The 24,670-nt window shown below is 51.6% G+C and overlaps 2 protein-coding genes across 2 annotated transcripts in view; both read left to right on the plus strand.

Annotated features, from left to right (window-relative positions):
- Positions 1 to 8,787: 8,787 nt before the first annotated feature.
- On the plus strand, positions 8,788 to 12,368 carry Actb (actin beta). The gene is made up of 6 exons (XM_090329816.1): positions 8,788 to 8,866; positions 9,808 to 9,936; positions 10,049 to 10,288; positions 10,740 to 11,178; positions 11,270 to 11,451; positions 11,562 to 12,368. Exons 2-6 carry the CDS (start codon positions 9,814 to 9,816, stop codon positions 11,703 to 11,705), a joined length of 1,128 nt encoding a protein of 375 aa, XP_090185942.1. The 5' UTR covers positions 8,788 to 8,866; positions 9,808 to 9,813; the 3' UTR covers positions 11,706 to 12,368.
- A 3,136-nt stretch (positions 12,369 to 15,504) lies between these two features.
- Fbxl18 (F-box and leucine rich repeat protein 18) overlaps positions 15,505 to 24,670 on the plus strand; it is a 28,771-nt gene continuing 19,605 nt past the window's right edge. The window contains exons 1-2 of the mRNA XM_090329817.1: positions 15,505 to 15,625; positions 21,684 to 21,899. Coding sequence (XP_090185943.1) covers positions 15,608 to 15,625; positions 21,684 to 21,899 — 234 coding nt within the window. The 5' untranslated portion in view covers positions 15,505 to 15,607. The remainder of the gene's footprint in view (positions 15,626 to 21,683; positions 21,900 to 24,670) is intronic.

The following is a 24,670-nucleotide window of genomic DNA, read 5'->3' on the forward strand; positions in this document are numbered from 1 at the left end:
GTGGGTGGTGCCAGTGGAGCTCTTGGGCCAGCCACCCTGGGGAGGGGCTTGACTGTCAAGACAGATATTTAGCATTATGATTTTGGGGGGGAACCTCTGGAATATCTTCCTGGGTGCTTAGAGAGGGGTGGACATGGCCGGGCCTCTGTCCTCCATGCTCCTGTGCTACCTGATCCTCAGGTAGCTTGGAGGGGTCACCCCCACGCACCCTAAAAGCTGATCTCCAAGTACTTTGCCTCACCAACCTCTAGCCAGGTGGCTGGAGCATGCAGTCCCTGCTCCCCGGATACTCCCTGGGGGTCTCTTGCTGCCTATGTCATTTAGGAGGTTTACTCACTTAGGGGTGCCAGGAGCAGCTGGTGGGGACCAGACTTCAGTGAGTCAGCTGAGTGCCAGGCACCCCAGATGAACACCATTTGCAAACTTCCACATCACATTCTAGACTGGGACACCAACCCGGGGAGGCCCGGCCCTAGCTGGAGAGAAATCAGGTGGGCAGGAAGGCCTGGCTCCCCAATAATTCCCTCCTCCTCTTCTCAGGTTAGTTCAGGGTGGCGAGAACCAGCTGCCAGAACTTGTGACAAGGCCTCCTATCCCCTTGTATTCTCCCCCCCCCCCCCACTGCACAACACAAAGTCTCCTCTCCTCCCCCATCCCCCACAACCCTGGTACTGGCCAGCCTCTGTTCATCTCAGGGCTTGGGATAGACCAGTGGGAACTGTGGAGTCTCTGGGGTGTCAGAAATGGCAGGCCCCATTTCTCAGTGCTGTTCCCATAAAATCTTTATGTGCTCAGAGATGTGAGTTACTTTCCAGCAAGTAAGTGATAGAGCCTGGAACTGATTTACAGAAGGACAATTGGGGAAGGGAGCTCCCCAAAAGTCTGGGTTTATTTCATTTGGTGATTTTGTGTTTATGCCAGTACTCGGGGAGAGGAGACTTGAACTCAAGGTCTGGTGCTTTCCCTTGGCTTTTTTTTTTTTTTTTTTTTTTTGCTCAGGCTGGCTGGCACCCTACCACTTTAGCCACACTTTTGACCCGCTTTATTTGTGAGTCATTTTGGAGAGAGAGTCAGTTGAAGGCTTTTCTGTGCAGGATGGCCTCAAACTGTGATCCTTTGGATCTCAGCCTCCCAAGGAGCTAGGATCAGAAGCATGAGCCACCACTGCCTACTACACTCGCTTATTTACTTATTTCTTTATTGCCAGTCCAGGGACATGAACTCAGGACCTGGCCACTATCCTTGACCTTCTTTTGCCCTGCCACTTGAGCCAGAGTGCCACTTTCAACTTTCTGTGTATGTGCTATTGAGGATTCAAACCCAGGGCTTGGTGCATGCTAGGCAAGCACTGTACCACTAAGCCACCTTCTCAGCCCAGTTGTTAGGTCTTTATGGGGGACTCCCAAGCTATTGCCTATGGTTCCCAACAAAAGCCAATATGCCAAGAAAGAGGCTTTGTATAAAGCCCATAAGGGCAGAAGGCAGGGAAATTGGGGGGCCGGTAGATGGCTTTCCTGACCTGAGGCTCCTGTGAGGGCTTATCTGGCAGAGTGCAGGGGCTATCTTAGAGTGTGAGGACATGCTGGCCTTGGATTCCAGGGGGCAGCACACTGAAATGTGGGAAATCTCCTTGGTTGAGTCCCCAGCATCTGGCTGGGGCCAGGTATGGTGGGGACATAAGGAAACCCAGGTAGTTGGGCCAGTTAGGGTTCCTTCCCTCTCCCCATCAGCTGGCTAATCTGCTGGTGAGCTGAGATTTCTGGGCCTGGTGTACATAGCACTGTGGCCACAGCAGATCAGATTTCCACGTGAGCTGGCTGGAGGCCCAAGGCTGGAGGAGCCAGCATCAGCTAAGCTTTGATTTTTTCCGGGGAAGACAGGGCCCAGGGAGGCCTGTGGTGGTCAAAGGACCCAAACTGGAACCTTGAGTTTCTCATGAATGTGGGCTGAGTGCCAGTCCTGGATGGCTAGATTCTGGTCCCTTCTCACAGTAGCCGGAGCCTGTGTTATATAATTTCAGAGCCAAGGCTTACGTGCACTTGCCCTCATTTGCTCATCTGAGAAATGGGGAGATTCCCAATTATAGGGTAGGAGGCCCTGAGGGCCTTGTCTTCTCTCTCCATTGGATGGGAAGCTTGGCCAGGCAGACCCAGTGAGGCAAGCTGCTGTGAGTCAGCTAGTGCCCATCCAACAAGCCCACAAAATACCTCTGTCCATCCAGCCCCTCCTGGGACCTGGGCCTCAAACCCCTCTTTCCTGCTCTTCTGTACCTCTACTTCCTCTCTTTCTCTCTACTTCCTTTCTCTCTCTCTCCTTTCTCTCTCTCTCTCTCTCTCTCTCTCTCTCTCTCTCTCTCTCTCTCTCTCTCTCTCTCTCTCTCTCTCTTTCTCTCTCTCTCTCCTTCCTCTCTCTCCTTCCCTCCCCCCCCCCCACTCTTTGCCAGTGTTACAGACTTTTCTACCCTAGCTGGCTTTGAAACATGATCCTCAGATTTCAACCTCCTGAGTAGCTGGGATTTGTAAGCCACTGGAGCCCAGCTTCCTCAGAGGACATTTCTGAGTTCTGGGGGCCGTCTCTCAAAGGTATCAGGGCTGAATTCACCCTGCCAGGAAGAGCGCAAGCTGCCCACACAAGCCAGTCTTGGCCTGGACTTTAGAGGCCACCTCCCTGACCACAGATGGCTGCTCACCTAGGGGGCTCTCTTATTCCTTTACATGTCTATGATGTGAGGCCACAGCCTGGGGTGCAATGGGGTGGCTGTGTCCCTTTATTTGGCCTAAATGTGACCCTACTGCTTCTCCCTTACCCCTGCTTGATCAACTGCTGCTTTGGGGGCCTCTGTATGGACAATATCTGAGGGTTGTTGGGCACTGTGGGCTCACATCTGTAATCCTAGATACTCAGGAGGCTGAGATCTGAGGATCACGGTTAGAGGCCAGTGGAGGCAGACAAATCCTAGAGAATCATCTCCAATGTAAAGCTGGAAGTAGAACTATGGCTCAAATAGTAGAGCACACAAAGACAGTGCTGTGGGCTCAGGGAAAGCCCAGGCCCGTTTACTTTGTGTTTCTGAATAATTTACTGAAATTAGTCAGTCTGGGAAGTTCCCATTTCTCTTAATGCCCTGGAGGACCGAGATCGAGGGTAGTTTTCAGGATTTATAAAAACTGAACTATCAGAAGAGCCTCACGCCCCAGGAGTGGGGATTCTCCCTGCCATGGGAGGCCCAGTTAGCACCTAGTTGCAGAGATCATCTCTAAGCTTTCAGTGAGTGATTAGGTCTGGATGCTAGACTTGCTTGAGGCTCAAGGCTCTACTCAGTTAGTTGATTACTTGCTCAGAAGACCTCCCTTCCGGGACTGGCAAAGTGGCTTGAGTGGTAGAACACCAGCTTACCAAGCCCAAGACCCTGAGTTCAAATCTCAATAGTAACAGAAAGAAGCAGCAGTACCCTCTTCCTGCTTCCCTGCAATCTGGTCATGGTGGTACATGCCTGTAAGCCCTTAACTCAAGAAATTAAGGCAGGAGGATCCCAAGATTCAAATTAGCCTGGGCTACATGGTCAGACCTGTCTCAGAAGCAAAAGTCAAGCACTGGTAGCTCATGACTGTAATCCTAGCTATTCAGGAGTTTGAGAGCTGAGAATAACCGTTCAAAGCCAACCCAGGCAGCAAAGTCTACCTATCTGCAATCAGCCATTAAAACAAGGCCCAAATGAAGTTGTAGCTTAAATACTAGAGCACCATGGGCTGGGCATATGGCTCAGTGATTAGCATGAATGAAGCCCTGGATTCAATTCCTCAGTAACACATACACAGAAAAAACCCAAAAGTGGTGCTGGGATTGAGCAAAAGAAACTCAAGGACAGTGCACAGGCCCTGAGTTCAAGCCCCAGGACTGGCAAAAGAAACAAATCACAGGGGCTGGAAGTTTGGCCTAGTGGTAGAGTGCTTGCCTAGCATGCAAGAAGACCCAGGTTCAACTCCTTGGTACCACATACATAGAAAAAAGCCGGAAGTGGTGCTGGGGCTCAAGTGGTAGAGCTCTAGCATTGAGAAAGTCCAAGGACAGTGCTCAGGCCCTGAGCTCAAGCCCAGGACTGGCAAAAAAAAAAAAAAAAAAAAAGAAACAAATCACAAAAGTATAGAAACTACCTAGCAAGCTCATGGGCTTGAGTTCAATCTCAGTTTGGAAAAACTAATAGTTAATTGAAGTCTCACAGACTTCCATGCCAAGGCTGGATTTGAACCATGATTCTCAGATCTCAGCCTTCTGCGTAGCTAGGATTACAGGTGTGAGCCACCACTGCATGACACAAAGTTCTTTTCTTTTCTTTTTTTTGTTGTTGTCGGTTGTGGAGCTTGAACTCTGTCCTGAGTTCTTCAGCTCAAGGCTACCACCCTACCCCTTGAGCCACAGCACCATTTATGGTTTTCCAGTGGTTAACTGGAGAAAGAGTCTCACAGACTTTAGTGCATGCCTAGCTTTGAACCACAATCCTCAGCTCTCAGCCTCCTGAGTAGCTAGGATTACAGGCATGAGCCATTGTGCCCGGCACAAAGTTCTCTTTTAAGAAAAAAAATTTGCTTTCCTTTTTGTCATTTAAGGTTGCTCTCTTGGGTTGTCCTGGTTTTATTCCCATTGCTTAGAACATTTCCTGGAAAACTGAGGAAAGCATGCCTAGCTGGCTGCTACTGAACAGTTGGATTGCAGGTATTGCATGATCCAGGAGCTACTCTGAAGGAAAGGCCCTTCCGGTTGAGCTGTTGCCTGTGGCCTGGCTGGGTGATCTGAGCTGGGTCACTTGTCACCCCAGGGGTCTTAAGAAGGGTGGCCTGAAACTGGCCCTAAAGGAGGAATAACTGGGCAGCCCAGCCCTGGAATCCCCAGGTCTACAACTCAGAAAGGAATTTGAGATCAGCCCAAGAACTGACACCACACACCAATCTGGTGCTATGTGAACCAGGTCCTGAGGGACTGTTCTTTCTGGTAGGGAGCAGCGGGGTGGGGCCAGGAATTCTTACTTTGAAGCAGCTCTGGAGCAAATCCCTGGGGACATTCCAGAAGTCACTTTACTGGAGAGGGCCATTCCTGGCCCGCCAGGCCTAGACTAGGCTTCTGCCCCAGGGGGGTGGCACAGAGCAGGGAGTAGAGTCCTTCCCACTGAACTTCAAGCTCTGGGATTTTTTTTTTTTTTTTTTTAAATCAGCCCATCACAAGTTTCCTCATATGTTAAAAAAGAAAAAAAAAAAAAAAAGGAAAGAAAAAGGGTGGTGGTAGTGGTGGTGGTGGTAGTAGTAGTAGCAGTGGTAGTGTATGGGAAGTTCTGGAATGTTCCAGGCCTTCCCTTATTTATTTTGTGAACCCCCTCAAGGAGTACCCCCTGAATGCAAGAAACTTAGGGAGAGGCTTGGAGTTTGGCTTAGTGGTAAAGTGCTTACCTAGCATGCATGAAGACCTGTGTTCCATTCCTCGGTACCACATACATAGAAAAAAAAAGCCAGAAGTGGGGTTGTGGCTCAGGTGGTAGAGCTCTAGCCTTGAGAAAGCCCAAGGACAGTGCTTAGGCCCTGAGCTCAAGGCCCAGGACTGGCAAAAAAAAAAAAAAAAAAAGAAGAAGAAACTTGGGGAGAGGATAGACTATCCTTTGAAAAGAAAAAAAAAATGGAGCTTGGGCCCCACCCCCTGATGCCCCAGGCCAGGTAGCCTGGTGTGGTTTGAGGTGCGGAGTGTACACAGTTAATGTTCCCTTGCCTTGAGGCCTTGCGGGTGGGGGGGGCAACTGGAACTGGACTGGGAGGGGGTAAAAAAAGAGAAAAGAAAGTGCAAGGGCTGGCGGCTCATTGATCTCATTGGCTGAGCAAGGCTGAGCCTGGCTGGACCCTGGTTCCTGCCCCAGCCACAACGGTAAAAAAATGCCTTGCAAGGGCAAAGTTCCCAAGTGAGGAAGAGCTGGTTCACTTCCTCTCCCTCACCTCCCCCTTCCTCCACTTCCTCTTTTCCTTGCCACTCCCCCCTTCTGTCTTTGGTTTTTCTGCTCAACTCCAGGCTTAGTGCCCCTTCCTTCCAATCTGCCATTTATTTTGGGGTCTTTTCTGCTGGCTCAGGACCCCCAGGGGAGGGAGTCATTTATTTATCTAGCAGACCTGAGTCTAGGAAGGAGTCCAGGTGTGTGTATGTGTGTGTGTGTGTGAGAGAGAGAGAGAAAAAGAGAGAGAGAGAAAAGGAGAGAGAGAGAGAAAAAAAGAGAGAGAGAGAAAAGGAGAGAGAGAGAGAGAGAGAGAGAGAGAGAGAGAGAGAGAGAGAGAGAGAGAGAGAGAGAGAGAGATATGGTATGGAGACCCTCAAGGAATGTTACCCAGAGACTCCAGAGGCTGAGATCTGAGGCTTGTGGTTTCAAATGGCAGGAAACATGAGAGACTTATCTCTATGAAAAAGCCAGAAGAGTTGTGGCTCAAGCTGTGTAGTACCTACCTTAAGTGAAAAAGCTATGGGACAGCACCCAGGCAGGCCTGAGTTCAAACCCCAGTATCAGCAAACACACACACACACACACACACACACACACACACACACACACACACACAATGTCAACCTGTACTTTGCTGTCTGAAATATGAAAAAAAGGCGTATTTTATGTTGTGAATGCTAAGTAGCTCCCCAATGTGAGCTTTCTGAAATGGGCCTTGGAGGATGCATAGGAGAGCGCCCACCAACAGCTCTTGCAAAGGAGGAAGTCATAAGCCAGTAGGCCTGGTCAAAACTGTCCTAGCCAGAGGCCGGGTGGGGCTGGAGCTCCTGCTCCTCAGCTGGCCTTTGACTGAGAGGAGGAAAAGTGGAAGCACAGGTCCAGCTTGGGGATCAAGTCTGTTCCTATTCCCATGTAGACTGCCTGAAGCTTTGCACTCCATCCTACAACCCTGGTGGGTAGCAAACCCCTCTCAGACACCCCATTTTGGGGAGGGGGGAGCTGGTGAACAGTCCCAGGCTGCCCTCACCATCAGGTAGTAGGCGGGAGTGGGGCACCTCCCTCCACCTCAGTAGTGAACTGCAGGACTGGCAGGTCCTACAATCCGCAGTTGGCAAGACGCCCACAAAGGGAGTGATACAAGGCCAAGGCCAGGGCTAGGGCAGTCCCGTCCCCTGGAGGTAGGGAGTGATCTGGCTGGGAAAGTTTGCCTGAGCCCAGGGTGGTGACTGGGGGAGCTTTGTCAAATCTCTCCATCTCTGTGGGAACACTAGGCACCAAGGCCTCCACTGTGCTCTAGGGGTGTGTGTGGGGGGAAGGGTGTCACTTCCCACTCGGCTGTGGCCTCTGCAATGTTCAAAGAGCCTGACACCAGCCCTCAACAGGGAGCTGGTCCAGCCTCTTTCCTAGCCACTGTTCTCAGTCCTTATATGGACTGGCCCTTTGCTGATTTGAATGTTCAAGTTCCTCAGAGCACCTGCCTTTGGCAAAGCCCTGAGCAGGCCTAGGCTCACCTAGAGCAGCCTTCCTTGTATGTTTTTTTTCAGGCAAAAAAAGATCCTAGCTTTTTGTCATCTCTGCTGTCTCTGGGGTTTCTTGATCCCCTTATTACAAATTATGGGTTCAGCTTCCCTAGTCAGGCCCCCAACTTCCGGCACAAAACATTCCTAGCCCCTTTGGGTTTTGCTTGATGTTTGCTCAGAAAATCCAGGATCTGAAAAAGGATGTCACAGAAAGGGTCTTCTCTTTGTGGCTTAGCACTTCCCCAACCCCAACTCCGCTCCTAATACATTGTCCTTGGATTCTCACACCTCCAGATGGCCCCAGAGGAGCTCAGCTGTGGTGTTCCAAGACAGACACTCTGGATGATGGTGGGCTCAGGCCCAGAGCTGTGCTCAGCCAGTCTCCGTGCAGCAGGGGCCAAGAGCTGCCAAGGCCACCGGCTAACGGCCCAGGCCTGGCCTTGGTTGGGTGTGACAAGGCAAGCAGTCCCTAGTTCCTTAAGTTTTCTTGCTAGAGCAAGGTCTCTTCTTAAGTCTGTAGGGCAGGGGTGGTCTGGGGACTTTTCAGGGTCCTTCTAGCGTCTGGACTCCTGGATCCTGTCCTGTCCCCAGATTACTTGTCCTAAGTCATTCCGATAACTGGTCCTAACCAAAGCCCACTGGCTCCACCAACCACACCAAGCCGACTACTCCAGACCTCTGTAGATGGTTCCCACCAGATCTCACGCTTCAGCTAAATGGGTACCACCAAGAACCCCCACCCCTCACCCCCCGGCCCGGGCTTTCTGGTTTCCTTAGGCTACAGTTGGCAAAGGGGGCAGCGATGATGCCCTGACCACTCAGGGCCCACATGTGCCTTAATCGAGAGTTCGGGTCAGGTAGCAACCCAGCACCCACGCTGACCCTCGCCTACCAGACTGCGCACCCTGATCCCCCTGATGGACACCCTGAGGGGCCCGGGACGGGTGGGGGGCACGAGATGAGCAGGCCCGTTCCAAGCCTGACCATGCCCGGCCCTAGGATCCAGGGTGGCGGGGAAGGGGCCGTCCGCGCAGCCTGGGGCGCACCGGGGCCAGCACCCAAGGGTGGCCCAAACGCTCCTTCCTCCTCTTCCTCAATCTCGTTTTCTGCTCTCCGGTTTTTTTTTTTTTTTTTTTTTCTTTTAGCAAAAGGAGGGGAGAGGGGGTAAAAAAATGCTGCACTGTGCGGCGAGGCCGGTGAGTGAGCGGCGCGCGGCCAATCAGCGAGCGCCGTTCCGAAAGTTGCCTTTTATGGCTCGAGCGGCCGCGGCGGCGCGCTATAAAACCCGGCGGCGCGAGGCGCTGCCACTGTCCAGACCGCGTCCCGCCGCCAGCGCCTTCTCTCCACTCCTGCCGCCGTCCGCACCCACACTCAGGTAAGGCCCGGCCTGGGCCGGCCCGCAGGGCGGAGGCCGCAGCGCCAGGGCCCAGCGCGGTGGGGCGCTTGGGGGGTGGGTGGGGAGGCGAGCTGCGCAGCGGACGCCCGCGGCCGGCTCTGCCCCCGGTGAGGACGCCCGGAGGCCGCTCTGGCCCCGCTGTGAGCGCCCGGGAGCCGGCCCCGACTCCGGTGTGGACGCCTGGGGTCGGGCTCTGGCCCCCGAGTAGACTCCCCGAGACCGCGCGGTCCCGGGGTGGACCGGCCCTGGCCCCGGTGTGCAGTTGGGGTGGGAGTCCGGATAGGCCATGCAGTGGACACCTAGGAGGATTTGGAGAGTCGCTCGGCATGCGGGCGGCTTTGTGCAGGCTCTCCCCTCCCGGGGTGGCCCTGTCCTGCGGTCTGGGAGCTGTAATAAATCTAAATCTCCCCGTGGGTCTTTGTCCGAATTAGCTGCGGGCGCGGCGAGGCCGGACGGGCCGGGTGGGGGCAGGGACGCCATTGCGCTTGCGCGCTAGAGTCCGCGGCGCTCTTGGCGCGTGCGTACTAAGATCTAGGGAGCCTTGTCCTAGGGTTGGGGCGAGGGCGGGGCCGACACCCGGAAGGGGTGGGGTTGCCGCGGCGCTAAGGCGCACGCGCTTGCTCGGTCTCTGGGTGTGGCTGCTGCGCGCGCCCGCCCGATCACTGGGTGTTTGAACCGAGCGGGGGCGGGACCGGCGCCCAGTGGGGAGGGGCGCGGGGGCCTGGCTTCCTGCCGCGCGCCACGGAGCCGCCTCCGACCAGCGATTGCCTTTTATGGTAATAACGCGCCTGGCCGGGCTTCCTTTGTCCCCGAGCCGGGCGCGCGCCGGCGCCCCCTGGCGGTCCGAGGCCGCGGCGCACCGGAAGTGGGCGGGGCCGGCCGCGCCCGGGACCCCTAGTCATCGCGCCCGTGTCCCGCAGCTCACCATGGACGATGATATTGCTGCGCTCGTTGTCGACAATGGCTCCGGCATGTGCAAAGCCGGCTTCGCTGGCGACGATGCCCCCCGCGCGGTCTTCCCCTCCATCGTGGGACGCCCAAGGCACCAGGTAGGCGGCCATGGGCGGGCGGGCTCTCCAACGAGTGGGAGTTTCGGGGCTTTTGCACAGGGGTCTCGGTCCAGGGATACCTCCGTGCTCAAGATGCCTCCCCACTCCGCAGGGCGTGATGGTGGGCATGGGCCAGAAGGACTCCTACGTCGGCGACGAAGCCCAGAGCAAGAGAGGCATCCTGACCCTGAAGTACCCCATCGAGCACGGCATTGTTACCAACTGGGACGACATGGAGAAGATCTGGCACCATACTTTCTACAACGAGCTGCGTGTGGCCCCCGAGGAACACCCCGTGTTGCTGACCGAAGCCCCCCTGAACCCCAAGGCCAATCGTGAAAAGATGACCCAGGTTAGTCACGGGTACCTTCCCCCCCAGGTCACCTCCATCTTGTCTCGCCCTTCTGTGCCACGCCCTTTTCTTACATGATCTTTCTTCTGCCATTCTCTTTAGGACTTTTCTTCTCTGCCCTGAGCCTCCTTTGGGACTTTGCAGGTTCTATTTGCTTTTTCCAGATGAGCTCTTTTCTCTTGTGTTTGCCTTTTTAATTAGGTGTTTTAAAAAGCCCACACTGGGTGGTGGTATAGGTACTAACCAGGCTCGTGTGAAAAAGCTAATAAGGCCTTGGAATGTGTATTCAGTAGGTGCACAGTAGGCCTGAATAGAATCCCATCTCGAACCTTACCAGCACTTCCTTAGCTGTGTTTTTTTCCCTTTGTTTTTGCACACTGCATGTCTTCAAGCTAGTCTGTTTACTTCTGGCGGCTTCTGGAGCATCACAAGGCCTATTTTTTTCTCACAGATCATGTTCGAGACCTTCAACACCCCAGCCATGTATGTGGCCATTCAGGCTGTGCTGTCCTTGTATGCCTCTGGTCGCACCACTGGCATTGTCATGGACTCTGGTGATGGGGTCACCCACACAGTGCCCATCTATGAGGGGTATGCCCTCCCCCATGCCATCCTGCGTCTGGACCTGGCTGGCCGGGACCTGACAGACTACCTCATGAAGATCCTGACCGAGAGAGGCTACAGCTTCACCACCACAGCTGAGCGGGAAATTGTGCGTGACATCAAGGAGAAGCTGTGCTACGTCGCCTTGGATTTCGAGCAGGAGATGGCCACTGCTGCTTCCTCCTCCTCCCTGGAGAAGAGCTATGAGCTGCCTGATGGGCAAGTGATTACCATTGGCAACGAGCGCTTCCGTTGCCCTGAGGCCCTTTTCCAGCCCTCCTTCCTGGGTAAGTCCACCTGGCCTAGTTTCTCTTCACCCAGCATTGACCCTTGGATGGTGCACTCTGGAGGTTGAGTATGGCTTCTCTTTTCTCTCAGGCATGGAATCCTGCGGCATCCATGAAACTACCTTCAACTCCATCATGAAGTGTGATGTGGACATCCGTAAGGACCTGTACGCCAACACTGTGCTGTCTGGTGGTACCACCATGTACCCTGGCATTGCTGACAGGATGCAGAAGGAGATCACAGCCCTGGCACCCAGCACGATGAAGATCAAGGTGGGTGTCAGCCAGCCCGACCTAGGACCTGGTGGTCTACTGTGAGGTACACTGCCAGCGATGTCAGCAAAAGTATTCATAACGACCCTTTTATTGTCTTCTCTTTGCAGATCATTGCTCCCCCTGAGCGCAAATACTCTGTGTGGATCGGTGGCTCCATCCTGGCCTCCCTGTCCACCTTCCAGCAGATGTGGATTAGCAAGCAGGAGTATGACGAGTCCGGCCCCTCCATCGTGCACCGCAAGTGCTTCTAGGCGGACTGTTACCTAGCTGCGATACACCCTCTCTTGACAAAAAAAAAAAAAATACCTTAACTTTGCGCAGAAAACAGATGAGATTGGCATGGCTTCATTTTTTTTTTCTTTTGTTATTCTTTTTTTAAATTTTTGTTTTGTTTCTTTTGGCGCTTTTGACTCAGGATTTAAAAACTGGAACGGTGTGAAGGTGGCAGCAGGAGCAGGAGCAAGCAACCCCCAAAGTTCTACAATGTGGCCAGGACTTTGATTGTACATTGTCTTTTTTTTTTAATAGTCATTCCAAATATTGTGAGATTGCATTGTTACAGGAAGTCCCTCACCCTCCCAAAAGCCACCCCAGCCCCCTCCTTCCTGGGAAGGAGCGTGGCCTATCAGCCCTCCCTTGCCCAGTCCGTTCAGGGGAGAGACAACATTGCTTTCGTGTACATGGTGTAATGCGACATTTTTTTAATCGCCTTAATACTTTTTTATTTTGTTTTCTTTTGAATGGTCAGCCATGGTGGACCTCCTTCCCTTTTTTGCCCCCCCCCTCAACATGAGATGTATGAACGAAGGCTTTTAAAAAATCTCCCTGGGAGTGGCTTGAGGTGAAAGTGGCCAGGACTCCCCTGTACACTGACTTGAGACCAGTTCAATAAAAGTGCACATCTTGAAAAACAACTGTGGTTTCGTTGCTTGGCTAGGGAGTGGGGTGCAGGCTGGGGGAGGGGAAGCAGGTTTTTCCAAGGGCAGTGGGAAGGGGAGGAGGGAGAGGCATATGGTATGGTGAATGGGTGTGACACAAAACCCCTTGGGAATGGAGTCAATGGTGGGACTCTCAAGAGTATTGCTATCCTACCCTTAAACGCACTGCCTCATATTCTCCAGAAAGGAAAGGGTACGATACCTTTCAGTTTACCTCCAAGAGATGATTTTCCTTAGATTGGGAGAACTGAGCCAGTCAAGTGACTGGGGGGATGGTCATTTTCAGGCCTGACCCACTAAATGGATAAAAGGATAGTCTCCCAGCCAGCTAGTTTGGCAGGTGTTATAGCTTAGCTTCTGCTGGCTGCTCCCAGCAGGAGAAACGGCTCACCCTGTGTGGGTATCCTTGTGACAGGCATCTGAGAAACTGGGACTTCCTGTGTACAAGCTATAGCCAGCAGTCATGGCACCATTGAGCTGTGTAACATTCCCAGAAGCATCTGATAAATGGGGTAGTTCTCCCATGGGGCAGTAGGGTGTCATCTAGGTTGGGCCTGGGTCTGCCATGGAAGTGCTGTCATTGGCAAAAGGACCTTGTCTACTTGTGTATCCACCCATTCTTGTGATGTAGTGGTCCATTCACCCACATGTGACAACAGTTTAGGCCAAGCTAGACCTACCCCTATCCTCAAAAGGCACCCAGTGAATGGTGCTGGGCTGGGGAGAACCTTAAAGGTAAGCAAATAAGGGGACTAGCAGGAACAGGGCCACAAGTGCTCCCAGCCAAAGCAATATAGATTTGTTTTAAGACTGGCTGACCTTTGAGATCTTTTTGCCTCTATAATGCTGGGATGAAGGCCACGCCCTGCTTAAAAATCCAGATTTTTTTTTTAAGAAAAAGCTATTATTTTGCCTTTTTTGGACAAAAGGTACTGAAGGATCTTAAGACTGGGCTGGTTGGAGGAGGAGCCACTACTGGTAGAGGAAGAAGGCCCAGACATTTCCTGTAGCTGACCTTGGAGGCCAGAGAGTGATGTGGGGGTGTGCATTGCATGTGTCAGGAGTGTGGCATGTGTCAGGCAGTGGCATGGGTTGTTAGGGGACAGAGGCCAGGAGATAAGACCCAACCCTTATGCCTGCCAAAGCTCTCAGCCTCACTTGAGAAATAGGCCTTTGGTAAGGAGAGGCTCCACGGACCATTCCAGTCTCCCTTGGGAATCATCTGGCTGCCCCGCCCCACCCCCTGCCTGGGGCCAGCTTGCAGCTGCCCTACCAAGGCCTGGCTTGCAACAAAGACTCTGCTCAATCCACAGCCCAACTCAAACCAGGTTTTAGCTTCTTGAGTAGTTAGGAGTGAGCCACCCCCACAGGAGCGAGAAGCGCTCTTCCTCCCCACCCCCTCCCGGCTCTTTTGTTTTCCTTTTTGCTGTGAATAGAAAATGGAACCAGGACTTTGTATGGCTTCTGGGTTCAGGACACACAGGGACACTCAGTGAGGAGAAGGGCAAAATAGAACTTGGAGGGATGCAACTGCACTACAAGGATTCCAAGGATTGCTGGCAAATACTGGAAACTAGGGAGAAGCAGGGAAGGAATCTTTCCTAAGCCTTTGAAGTGAGTGTAGCCTCACCACCTTGGTTTCACACCTATAGCTTCCACAGCTTAAAAGAATTACAAATTAGGACTAGCAAACCTGTGCACACTTGTTTGCATTACCTAGAAGTCAAGACTTACAGTCAGGCTCAATTCTTTTTTTTTTCTTTTCTTCCTGATACGTGCCCTGAGGCTTGAACTCAGGGCTCTTAACTTTAGTGTTCTACCATTTGAGCCACAGCTCCATTTCTGACTTCTTGGCAGTTAACTGGAGATGAGACTCTCAGACTTTCCTGCTTGAGTTGGCTTTTTTTTTTTTCTCCAGTCCTGGGCTTGAACTCAGGGCCTGGGCACTGTCCTTGGACATTTTTTGCTCAATGATAGCATTTTGTCCCACGAGCCACAGTATGACTTCTGGCTTTTTGTTAGTATGTGTTACCAAGAAATTGAAGAATTGTGCATCTAGGCAAGCATTCTACCACTAGGCTATACTCCCGGTCCCCTGGGTTGGCTTTGAACTGCAACCTCAAATCTCAGCCACCTGAGTAACTAGACTAACCAGTGTCAGCCACGGGCACCCGACTTGTATCTCATTTCTTTTGTGGGTTCTGGGGCTTGAGAACTCAGGACCTGGAGGATGTCCCTGAGCTGCTTGTGCTCAATGACTTGAGCCACAACGCCACTTCAGGCTTTTTATAAGTAATGTATTGTAGATAACAGTCTCCCGGACTTTTCTTCCCCGGACTGGCTTTTCAAACCGCGATCCTCAGATCTCAGCCTCCTGAGTAGCTAAGATTACAGGTGTGAGTCAATGGGGCCTGCCTCATTTTATTTGTATTGGTTCATATTAATTGTAGAAAAGAGGTTTCCTGGGCCGGGAGTTTGGCCTAGTGGTTAAAGTGCTTGCCTAGCATGCATGATAGACCCGGGTTCGATTCCTCGGTACCAGAAAAAAAAGCCGGAAGTGGTGCTGAGGCTCAAGTGGTAGAGCTCTAGCCTTGAGAAAGTCCAAGGACAGTGCTCAGGCCCTGAGCTCCAGCCCAGGACTGGCAAAAAAAAAAAAAAAAAAAGAAAACAAAAAAGAAAAGAGGCTTCCTTTGTTACTCGCATCCATGCACACAGGGGTGCTCCGACTGCATTCGCCTGTCGGCTTCCGAGCAGTCCGGGCGCGTGCGCACTCTCGGGGTGGGGGTGGGTGGGGTCTTTGACGGACAGGTGACTTTGACAGGTGATGTGTGAATTCCGCAGTGAGGTCAAATGCCAATGCTCGGAGGAGGTGGGAGGACGCTGGGCGGGTAAGAAGGGTGGTGTGGCTGGAAGGGCCTGGTGTAGCTTGGCCGAACGAGCTGGAAGAAGTAGTCAAGGACATATGGGGTCTTCCATGTCCTTCAGTTACCTCGTAGTTTCCTGGCCGGCGCCACCCCCAACATGGCGGCTGTAGACCGCCCTCCTGTGGACCAGCGGAAGTGCGTCAAAGGGGGCGCCGGAAGTGAGGGACAGCCCCGCCCCCTGCCGGGGTCTCTGAGGAGCGGCGGACGCGCCGGCTTCGAGCATCCCTAACCTGGCCGGCGAGAGGCCCCGGGGCTGCGGCCTCTGGAGCCGCAGCACGGCCAGCCCGCGACATGGCCAGCCCCGAAGAGGTATGAACAACGTCCCTGTCCTCTCTGCTCCTGCCTGGGCGACCTGGGCCTCCCTCGGTTCTTCCCATCCGGACGCCCCCTCCCTCCTTCCTGGCCCTGGCCCTGGCCCTGATCTGGGAGCCTCCTGGGCTGTTCCCTTCCTCGCCAGGCCTCGGAAGGCACAGCGGCCGAGATTCCCTAGGTGGCTCCCTTCTTGTCACTCCCTGGAGTTTGCAAACCATTTTCCTCGTGGCCTTGGCTTGGTCCTCACAGGTAGGGGACGTTGTCCCTTCCTCGCTGTCGAGGTCTCCGGGCTCGGCTGGAGCCCAGCCTCTGCCTGCTTATCGTGGGGGAGGACAAAGAAGGGCAAATCATTTCTTTCCTGGGGCGGGGGGGGGGCACTTAGGACTTACCCAGCATTTCCTGCCCCAAACGCTGCGCCGATCTCTCTGTGGTTTCTGACCAGTGACATCGCGTTCCTGAATTGATATTTGTCAACTGGTGGGGCGGAGATGGGTCGGGGTTTCCTGGGTTCAGGCAGTGGGAAGCTCTCGGGTTTTACTTAGAATATTTGAGGCAGGGTGCTTGGGGAATGAGCGGGAGGTGCTGATGGCTTCTTTGATGTTAAATGAAGTTGGCCTAGAAGCTCCACCCCTCCCGTGGGTTTCCTGATTGACAGGGAAGGGGTTGTGGCCCACCTGCATACTGAAGATGCTGACTGGAAGGGTCAGAAAGCTTCAGTTCTACCAGCTCTGGCACAGCATTGCTTTGTTGCTTTGTTGGTAGATCCCAGGTAGCTATGTGTCCGGGACTAGAGTGGGGGACGGCGTTTTGGTAACTCGATTTTAATGAAGACCTGGCTCAAAGGCTCCTTTCTTGAAGAAGCACATGTGGGTATGGTCAGGATGTTCTTGCATCCTGGGTATCTTCCCTGCCCTTTCTTTACCCTCTCCTCCTTTCCCCTTCCCTCTTCTCCCTTCTTCCTCCCATTCCCTCTCCCTCTTTTTTGCTTCCTTTTTCTTCCCCTCCTCTCATTTCCCTTCCATTCTCTCTCCCTTCCTTATTGCCCCTCCTCCTCTTTCTTTTTTTCCTTCTCCCCTTTCTTCTTCATATGTACACACACACACACACACACACACACACACACACACACACACGATCTCCCTCTCCCCTTACTATGTTACTCAGGCCATTGTCAAACAGACTGGCTCAGATCATCCTGTCTCAGCCTCCTACATGGCTGGAACTACAGGCAAAACACTGTGCTTAGCTTTAGTTCTTCCTCTTTGTTTTGAACTCAGGATCTTGTGCTTTATTGGCATACTTGCACAGCTGGCACTCTATCCCTTGAGCCAATTTCCCAGCCCTTTTTGGCTTTAGTTATTTTTAATTAGGGTTTCCTGTTTTTACTTGATATCCATCTTTGGAGTGAGATCCTTCTACCTAGGGTCTTCTTCATAGCTGGAATGACAAGCACTTACCACTTCACCCAAATAACTGGGTGAGACGGGATTTCACTTTTTACCCAGGCTGGCTTTGAACTGTGATCTTCTTGATCTGTGCTTACTGAGTAGCTGAGATTTCAGTTGTGCACCATCATATCCATTTGGTGGATGCTTCTGTGCTGAAGTTCCTAGAAACAGTGTTTACCCTTGAGTGAAGGGCACACTTTGTGCCCAAAGTCTGGCGGTATGAGTGCTTGGGGGTCAGTCCAGCAATTGCCATCCAGATAAACAAAGATCAGTGAGTTGAGTGGAGGACAATGACACCACTCACATTACTCTAGGGATGTGATTTTATAATGTGGAACTCACACATCTGTGTAAGGGTGGTAGGGGAACCTTTTGTTGTTTGCAAGTGCTGGAGTTTGAATTCAGGGCCTTACTTTTGCTTGGCTTGTTTGCTCATGGCTGATGCTCTACCACTTGAGCCATACTTCCAATTCTTCTTTTTTGTTGTTGTTGGTGGTAGGGATTGAGCTCAGGGCCTGGGTGCTGTTCTTGAGCTTTTTCACTCAAGGCTAGTGCTATTCCACTTTGAACCACAGCTCCACTGCTAGTTTTCTGGTGGCTAATTGGATAAAAGTGTCTCATGAACTTTCCTGAGTGGGCTGGCTTTAAAACTGCCATCCTCAGATCTCAGCCTCCTGAATAGCTAGGATTGCAATCATGAGCCATGTCTCATCTCTTAATTTAACCCTTTTAGATGATTCAAAGATACCGAAGATGTTGCACCTGTTCCTTTGTATATCCTGCAGTTTCTTTGCATGCCTGAGTGGTCCATAAGTGAGGACCACTTTCTGGGAGGGGATGTCCTCCAAACAGCCCCCCCCCCATGTTTCAGTTCTCTGTTATTTGGAAACATTGTAAAATTTCATAGACTTTAGCAAGGCACTGACTTCTGAAACCACTTTTTCCATGGTCTGATTGTAGCTGGATGGCTCTATGAGGAGATGAAAGTCAGTTCTGGGTTGCCCTTCACCCTTTTACAGTGGGATTTTGGGAAACTCCAGAAAATAGTGCCTGGATATCCTCTCACACAACAAGTTCTGGGCACCTTGTGTCATCTCTACCTGATACACTGTTTCTCTGGCTGTCGTCTTACATAAGGTTTAAGTGGGAGGGGGACCTGCCTCAATTAGGGTCTAAGTGGGAGGGAACCTGCCTCTGTTTCCCCACCCTGCTTCGAGATAGATGGAAACTAGTACTTGCTTTGGTATGATTGGAGGTGAGCAAACCCTAGGTTAAGAATCCTGGAGAGGGCCGGGAATTTGGCCTAGTGGTTAAAGTGCTTGCCTAGCATGCACAAAGACCCGGGTTCCGGGTTCGATTCCTTGGTACCACATATATAGAAAAAGCCGGAAGTGTGCTGAAGCTCAAGTGGTAGAGCTCTAGCCTTGAGAAAGTCCAAGGACAGTGCTCAGGCCCTGAGCTCAAGCCCAGGACTGGCAAAAAAAAAAAAAAAAAAAAAGAATCCTGGAGAGCACTACCTCCCCCAGGTGCACATCCTTTGCTCATGGCCTTGCCACTTGGCAGCAGAGCAGGGTGCATTGACTTACAGGCTTTGTCTCCGGAAGGCTGAGTTCAGGGAATGATGACTTGCAGGCTGGGCACAAGTTCCCACCCTGCCTGCTGGAGTTGGCCTCCAGCAGCCGGCCTGAGGGGAGCCATCCCCTGCAGCCCCCACACCCTATCAATAAGGGAAGTGGGGAGAGAGATGATGGAGGCTGTGCTGAGGCTGACACTCGAGCACTTTCTCTGAGTCCCTGTCATTTCTGGCTGGCTTTAAAAAAAAGATGCTTCATTGTGGTCTCAGACCTATGGAAATTTACATGATGCTATCTTCTTTCTTTCAGCCCTGAAGATTAAACTCAGGGCCTGCGTTCTGTCCTTAGGCTTTCTCAAGGCTAGAGCTCTACCCCTTGAGCCACAGCACCCTTCCAGCTTTTTTTTTTTCGCCAGTCCTGGGACTTGAACTCAGGGCCTGAGAACTGCCCATGGGCTTTTTTCAAGGCTAGTGTTCTACCACTTGAGCCACAGGACCATTTCTGGCTTTTTCTATGTGTTTGGTATTAAGGAATCGAACCCAGGTCATTGTGCATGCTAGGCAAGCACTCTACCATTAGGCCATTGGCCCTTGTTTTCTTTTTCTTTCTTTTTTTCTTTTTTTGATTGGTCTTGGGGCCTAGGCGCTGTCCCTGAGCTCTTCAGCTCAAGACTACTGCCCTACCCTGGAGCCAAGCACCACTTCCCATTTTCTAGAGGTTAATTAGAGATAAGAGTCTGGGGTCCTTTTGTGCCTGGGCTGGCTTTGAACCTTAATCCTCAGATCTCAGCCTCCTGAGTAGATAGGATTGCAGGCATGAGCCATGGCATCCAGTCTTTCTTGATTATTATTATTTTATTTTTTGTCTGTTGTGGGGCTTGAACTCAGGGCCTGGTACTGTTCTTAGACTTTTTCTCAAGGCTAGTCCTCTACCACTTGAGCCACAGCACCACTTCTAGCTTTTTTTTTTTTCTATGTATGTGGTACCAAGGAATTGAAGGCCCCACTTCTTTTCTTTCTTTCTTTTTCTTTTTTTTTTTTTCTTTTTGCGAGTCCTGGGCCTGAGCACTGTCCTTGGACTTTTTTTTTTTTTTTTTTGCCATTCCTGGGCTTGGGCTCAGGGCTTGAGCACTGTTCTTGGGCTTTCTCAAGGCTAGAGCTCTACCACTTGAGCCTCAGCACCATTTCCGGCTTTTTGCTATGTATGTGGGGTACCGAGGAATTGAACCCGGGTCTTTGTGCATGCTAGGCAAGCACTCTACCAGTAGGCCAAACTCCCGGCCCCCTGTCCTTGGACTTTCTCAAGGCTAGAGCTCTACCACTTGAGCCTTAGCACCACTTCTGGCTTTTTTCTATGTATGTGGTACCAAGGAATTGAACCCGGGTCTTCGTGCATGCTAGGCAAGCACTCTACCACTAGGCTAAACTCCCGGCCCCCCACTTCTTTTCTTAATGGCAAATGTGACCTCAACTCTGACCTGGCTGTGTTCTTTTTTTTTTTTTTTGTCAGTTGTGGGGCTTGAACTTGTCACTGTCCCTGAGCTCTTCAGCTCAAAGATATCCCTCTACCATTTTGAGCCACAATGCCACTTCCAGTTTTTTGATGGTTAATTGGAGATAAGAGTCTTAAGAGACTTTTGTGTCAGGGCTGGCTTTGAACTTTATTCCTCAGATTTCAGCCTCCTGAGTAGCTAGGATTAGAAGCGTAAGCCACTGATACACGGCCTGCTGTGTTCTTTGGTGTACATTGTGGCTTCTGCTTTCTGACAATAGAATAGCAGGGGCCGGGAGTTTGGCCTAGTTGGCAGAGTGCTTGCCTAGCATGCACAAAGACCCAGGTTCGATTCCTCGATACCACATATATAGAAAAAAGCTGGAGGTTCAAGTGGTAGAGCTCTAGCCTTGAGAAAGCCTAAGGACAGGGCTCAGGCCCTGAGCTCAAGCCCAGGACTGGCAAAAAAAAAAAAAAATTAGAACAGCAGGCATTAAGCATCCTGGGTACCCTGGTATGCTGTGGCAGCTGAAGAGGGCTGGGCATGGTGGGGGGATAGGAAGGCCTCCAGTGCATGGGGCTAGTCAAACTTGCACTCTCTCCAAGGCAGCACAGTTGCCGTGGCAGCACAATGGCTTTCACAAACCCAAGCTTTCCATCCATGCCGACACACATGGAAAGCAGACAGGAAGAAGGACGGGATGCAGTGAAGGAAGGCCTTGGAGTCACAGTTGCTGGGAAAGGTGGTACAAATGCTTGTGGGCAGCCAGGTATGGTGGCCCCTGTCTGTAATCTCAGCACTCAGGAGGCAACTACAGGATGTTCCAGGTCAGCCTAGGCTACATAGCCAGATCCTGGCTCACAGAACAAAAATAAAAGAAAAAAAACCTCCAAACACAGCCAGGCATTGCTGTCTCATGCATCTAATCCTAGCTACTCAGAATGCTGAGATATGAGGATTGTGGTTCCAAGCCAGCCTAGACAGGAAACTGAGATTCCCATCTCCAACATAACTGCAAAACGCTGGGCTGTAAGTGTGGATCACGTGTGGGTCACTTCCTGAACAAGAATCCTAAGTAAGCTTAAGGCCCAACAAAGAACACCAAAACAACATCAAAAACCAGAAAACAAACCCAAATCAACCAAAGAAAAATAAATAAGATTTGTTGCTGACTGCAGAGACCTCTAGTAGGAAAAGCTCTGTGTTTCTGTTTTTTGCTTCTGCCGAGTAGGTCTGAAAGGGGTTGGAGAATTTCAGGTCTGGCTTATCTCTCTGCCTGGCAAGGCTGGGCTGGCAGCTGCCCTTCTGGATTTGGTGGGAAACTTTTTGTTTTTGCCAGTCCTGGGGCTTGAACTCAAGGCCTGGGCATTTGCTCAAGGCTAGCACTCTACCACTTGACCCACAATGCCACTTCTCACTCCTTCTGTTTATGGGATACTGAGGAATGGAACCCAGGGCTTCCTGCGTACTAGGCAAGCACTCTACCACTAAGCCACATTTCTAGTTCTCTGGTGGAAACTTGACTGTCCTTTTTATTTCAGGACCCGGCCAGTGATGTCTCAGCGGCCCCTGCAGTGGCCGAGGTGGTGGGTGATGCTCACCTGCTAGGCTTCTCTGACGAGATTCTCCTGCACATCCTGAGCCATGTGCCCAGCACAGACCTGGTGCTGAATGTGCGGCCCACCTGTCGCAAGCTCGCAGCACTGTGCCTGGACAAGAGCCTGGTCCACACCGTGCTGCTGCAGAAGGACTATCAGGTGAGCCTGGGGGCACTGACGATCAGGAACTGCGTGCTTGGCCCCTGGGGGAGGAGGCCAGGAATTGAGGAAGAGGCTCTGGAGGGGATATGGGAGGCTGCCAGGAGTGGAGTTGTGGCTAATTGGAGCCACCAGGGCTTAGGAGTCCCCGTCAGTGGACTCTGCTGTCCTGTGGGTAGTAAACACAGCAGTGAATGTGAGTTGCTGTTCCTCTATGTTGAAAGCTCTGATGCCTGGCCCTCCAGTGGAAGCAGCGGGCCCAGGACCCCTATGCAAGCAGCTCGGGAGGATGGAACACGATCCTGTCCTTGATGATAGCAGTGGAATCCAGGCACCAAAGTGCCTGAGCCAATGCTCAGCCAGCTTGTTTACCACAGGGTGGTGCTGTGGATGGTGCTGTCCACCTATGGGGGGCAGGATGTGGTCCCCCTAAGCCAGTCCAAGCCAGGGATTTCTATTTTTGCTGAACTCAGGGCCTGAGCACTGTCCTTGGGCTTTTTCCTCAAGGCTAATGCTCTACCACTTGAGCCACAGCACCACTTCCAATTTCTATGTATGTGGTATTGAGGAATTGAACCCAGGTCCTCATGAATGGCTAGCAAGCACTTTACCACTAGGCCAAACTCCTGGCCCATGGAATTAATCTATCTATCTCTTTCTTTCTTTCTTTTTTCTTTCCTTTCTTTCTATTCTTCCTTCCTTCCTTCCTTCCTTCCTTCCTTCCTTCCTTCCTTCCTTCCTTCCTTCCCCTCTCTCTCTCTCTCTCTCTCTCTCTCTCTCTCTCTCTCTCTCTCTCTCTCTCTCTTTCACTAGTCCTGGGCCTTGAGCTCAGGGCCTGAGCACTGTCCTTGGGCTTTCTCAAGGTTAGAACTCTACCACTCGAGCCACAGCACCACTTCTGGCTTTTTTCTATGTATGTGGTACCGAGGACTTGAACCCTGGTCTTTGTGCATGCTAGGCAAAGCACTTTACCACTAGGCCAAACTCCAGGCCCCCCTTTCTTTCTTTCTTTTTTTTTTTTTCTTTTGCCAGTCCTGGGGTTTGAAACTCAGGACATGAACACTGTCCTTGGACAGTTTTTGCTCAAGGCTAGCACTCAGCCACTTAAGCCACAGTGCTACTTCCAAATTTTTCTGTGCATGTGATACCAAGGGATCGAATCCAGGGCTTCATGCATGCTAGGTGAGCACTCTACCCCTAGGCCATGCTCCCGGCCCCAGGATTTCAATTTTTGCTTTTTTGTTGTTGGTGGTCCTGGTACTTGAACTCTGGGCTTGGACCCTATCTCTGAGTTCTTCAGCTCAAGGTTAGTGCTCCTTTATTTTGATCCACTGCGTCACTTCCAGTTTTCTGGTGCTTAATTGGAGATAAGAATATCATGGACTTTTATGCCTTGGCTGGCTTTGAATCTCTATTTTCAGATCTCAGCCTCCTGACTAGCTAGGATTACAGGTATGAACTACTAGTGCCTGGCTTCTATTTTTGCTTTTGTTTATTATTTCATCTGTGGCTTTTTGGTGGCTAATTGGAGCTAAGAGTCTCATGGACTTTCCTGCCCTGCTGGCTTGGAACCTCTGTTCTCAAATCTCAGCCTCCTGAATAGCTAGGATTGTTTTAGTTTGTTAGTACTGGGGTTTGAACTCAGGGCCTCTCCAGAGTCACACCCCCAGTCCTTTTGCTTTTAGTTTTCAGATAGTCTCACATTTTTGCTCAGGTGATGGCAGGTTGATTCTCCTACCTCTGCCTCCTGATCAGCTGGGATGACAGGTATGCACCAGTATGCTCTGGAGAGTATTTACTCATGTGAAAGGGAAGAAAAGGGTTACTGCAGCCAAGACTGCTGCGTGGTTCTGAAGTGAGAATGAGGGCTGTGCCTGGGTGTGCTGGGTGTAGATGAAGGCTGTATGGGTAGTCTGCTTTCTCTGTAGCTAGAACTTTTTTTGGGTGCTGGTCCTGGGGCTTGAACTGGGAACTGGTGCTGTCCATGAACTTTTGTGCTCAAGGCTAGCATTCTGCCACTTTGAACCACAGCACCATTCCAGCTTTTTGGTAGTTAATTGGAGGTAAAAGTCTCATGGACTTTCCTGCCCAGGCTGGTTTTGAACCACGATCTTCAGATCTCAGCATCTTGAGTAGCTAGGATTACAGGTGTGAGCTACTGTCACCCTCTCCTTCATGCTTGTTTTTTTTCTTTTTTTTTTTTGGCAGGGGGGAGGGGAGAGTGTGCAATCCTGGATCTTGAATTTAAGGCCTGAGCACTGTCTGTGAGCTTCTTTAGCTCAAGGCTAACATTCTACCACTTGAGCTATAGCCCCACTTCTGGATTTTTTAATTTATGTGGTGCTGAGGAAGTGAACCCAGGGTTTCCTGCTTGCTAGGCAAGCAATCTACCACTAAGTCACATTCCTAGTACCCTCCTCCATGGTTTTGTGTTTTTGTGCTGGATTGGACATGCTAGCTAAGTAGGTGTTCTACCATTAAGCTATACTCCAACCCTCGTTTTTTATTGTTTGGTCATGGGACTTGAACTCTGGCCTGGGCATTGTCCCTCTTCAGCTCAAGGCTAGTGCTCTGCCACTTGAGCCACAGTGCTACTTCTGGTTTTCTGGAGATGAGTCTCACGGACGTTTGTTCCTGGGCTGGCTTTGAACCAGGATCCTCAAATTTTAGCCTCCTGAGTACCTGAAATGGTAGGCTTGAGTCACTGGTGCCCAGCTGCTTTAAGAAAAAAACAAAATCAAAAAACCAGGCGTGGTGGCTCACACCTGTAC

This window comes from Megascapheus bottae, chromosome 3 (assembly GCF_031878675.1).
Source record: "Megascapheus bottae isolate mThoBot1 chromosome 3, mThoBot2.hap1, whole genome shotgun sequence".
In the NCBI taxonomy this organism is placed as follows: Eukaryota; Metazoa; Chordata; class Mammalia; order Rodentia; family Geomyidae; genus Megascapheus; species Megascapheus bottae.

Bases quoted from the DNA above. Each gene is read 5' to 3' on its own strand.
- Actb (XM_090329816.1), top strand. From the start codon at position 9,814: ATGGACGATGATATTGCTGCGCTCGTTGTCGACAATGGCTCCGGCATG. The intron at 11,179-11,269 runs GTAAGTCCACCT...CTTTTCTCTCAG, and splicing joins TTTCCAGCCCTCCTTCCTGG to GCATGGAATCCTGCGGCATC. The intron at 11,452-11,561 runs GTGGGTGTCAGC...TTCTCTTTGCAG, and splicing joins CCAGCACGATGAAGATCAAG to ATCATTGCTCCCCCTGAGCG.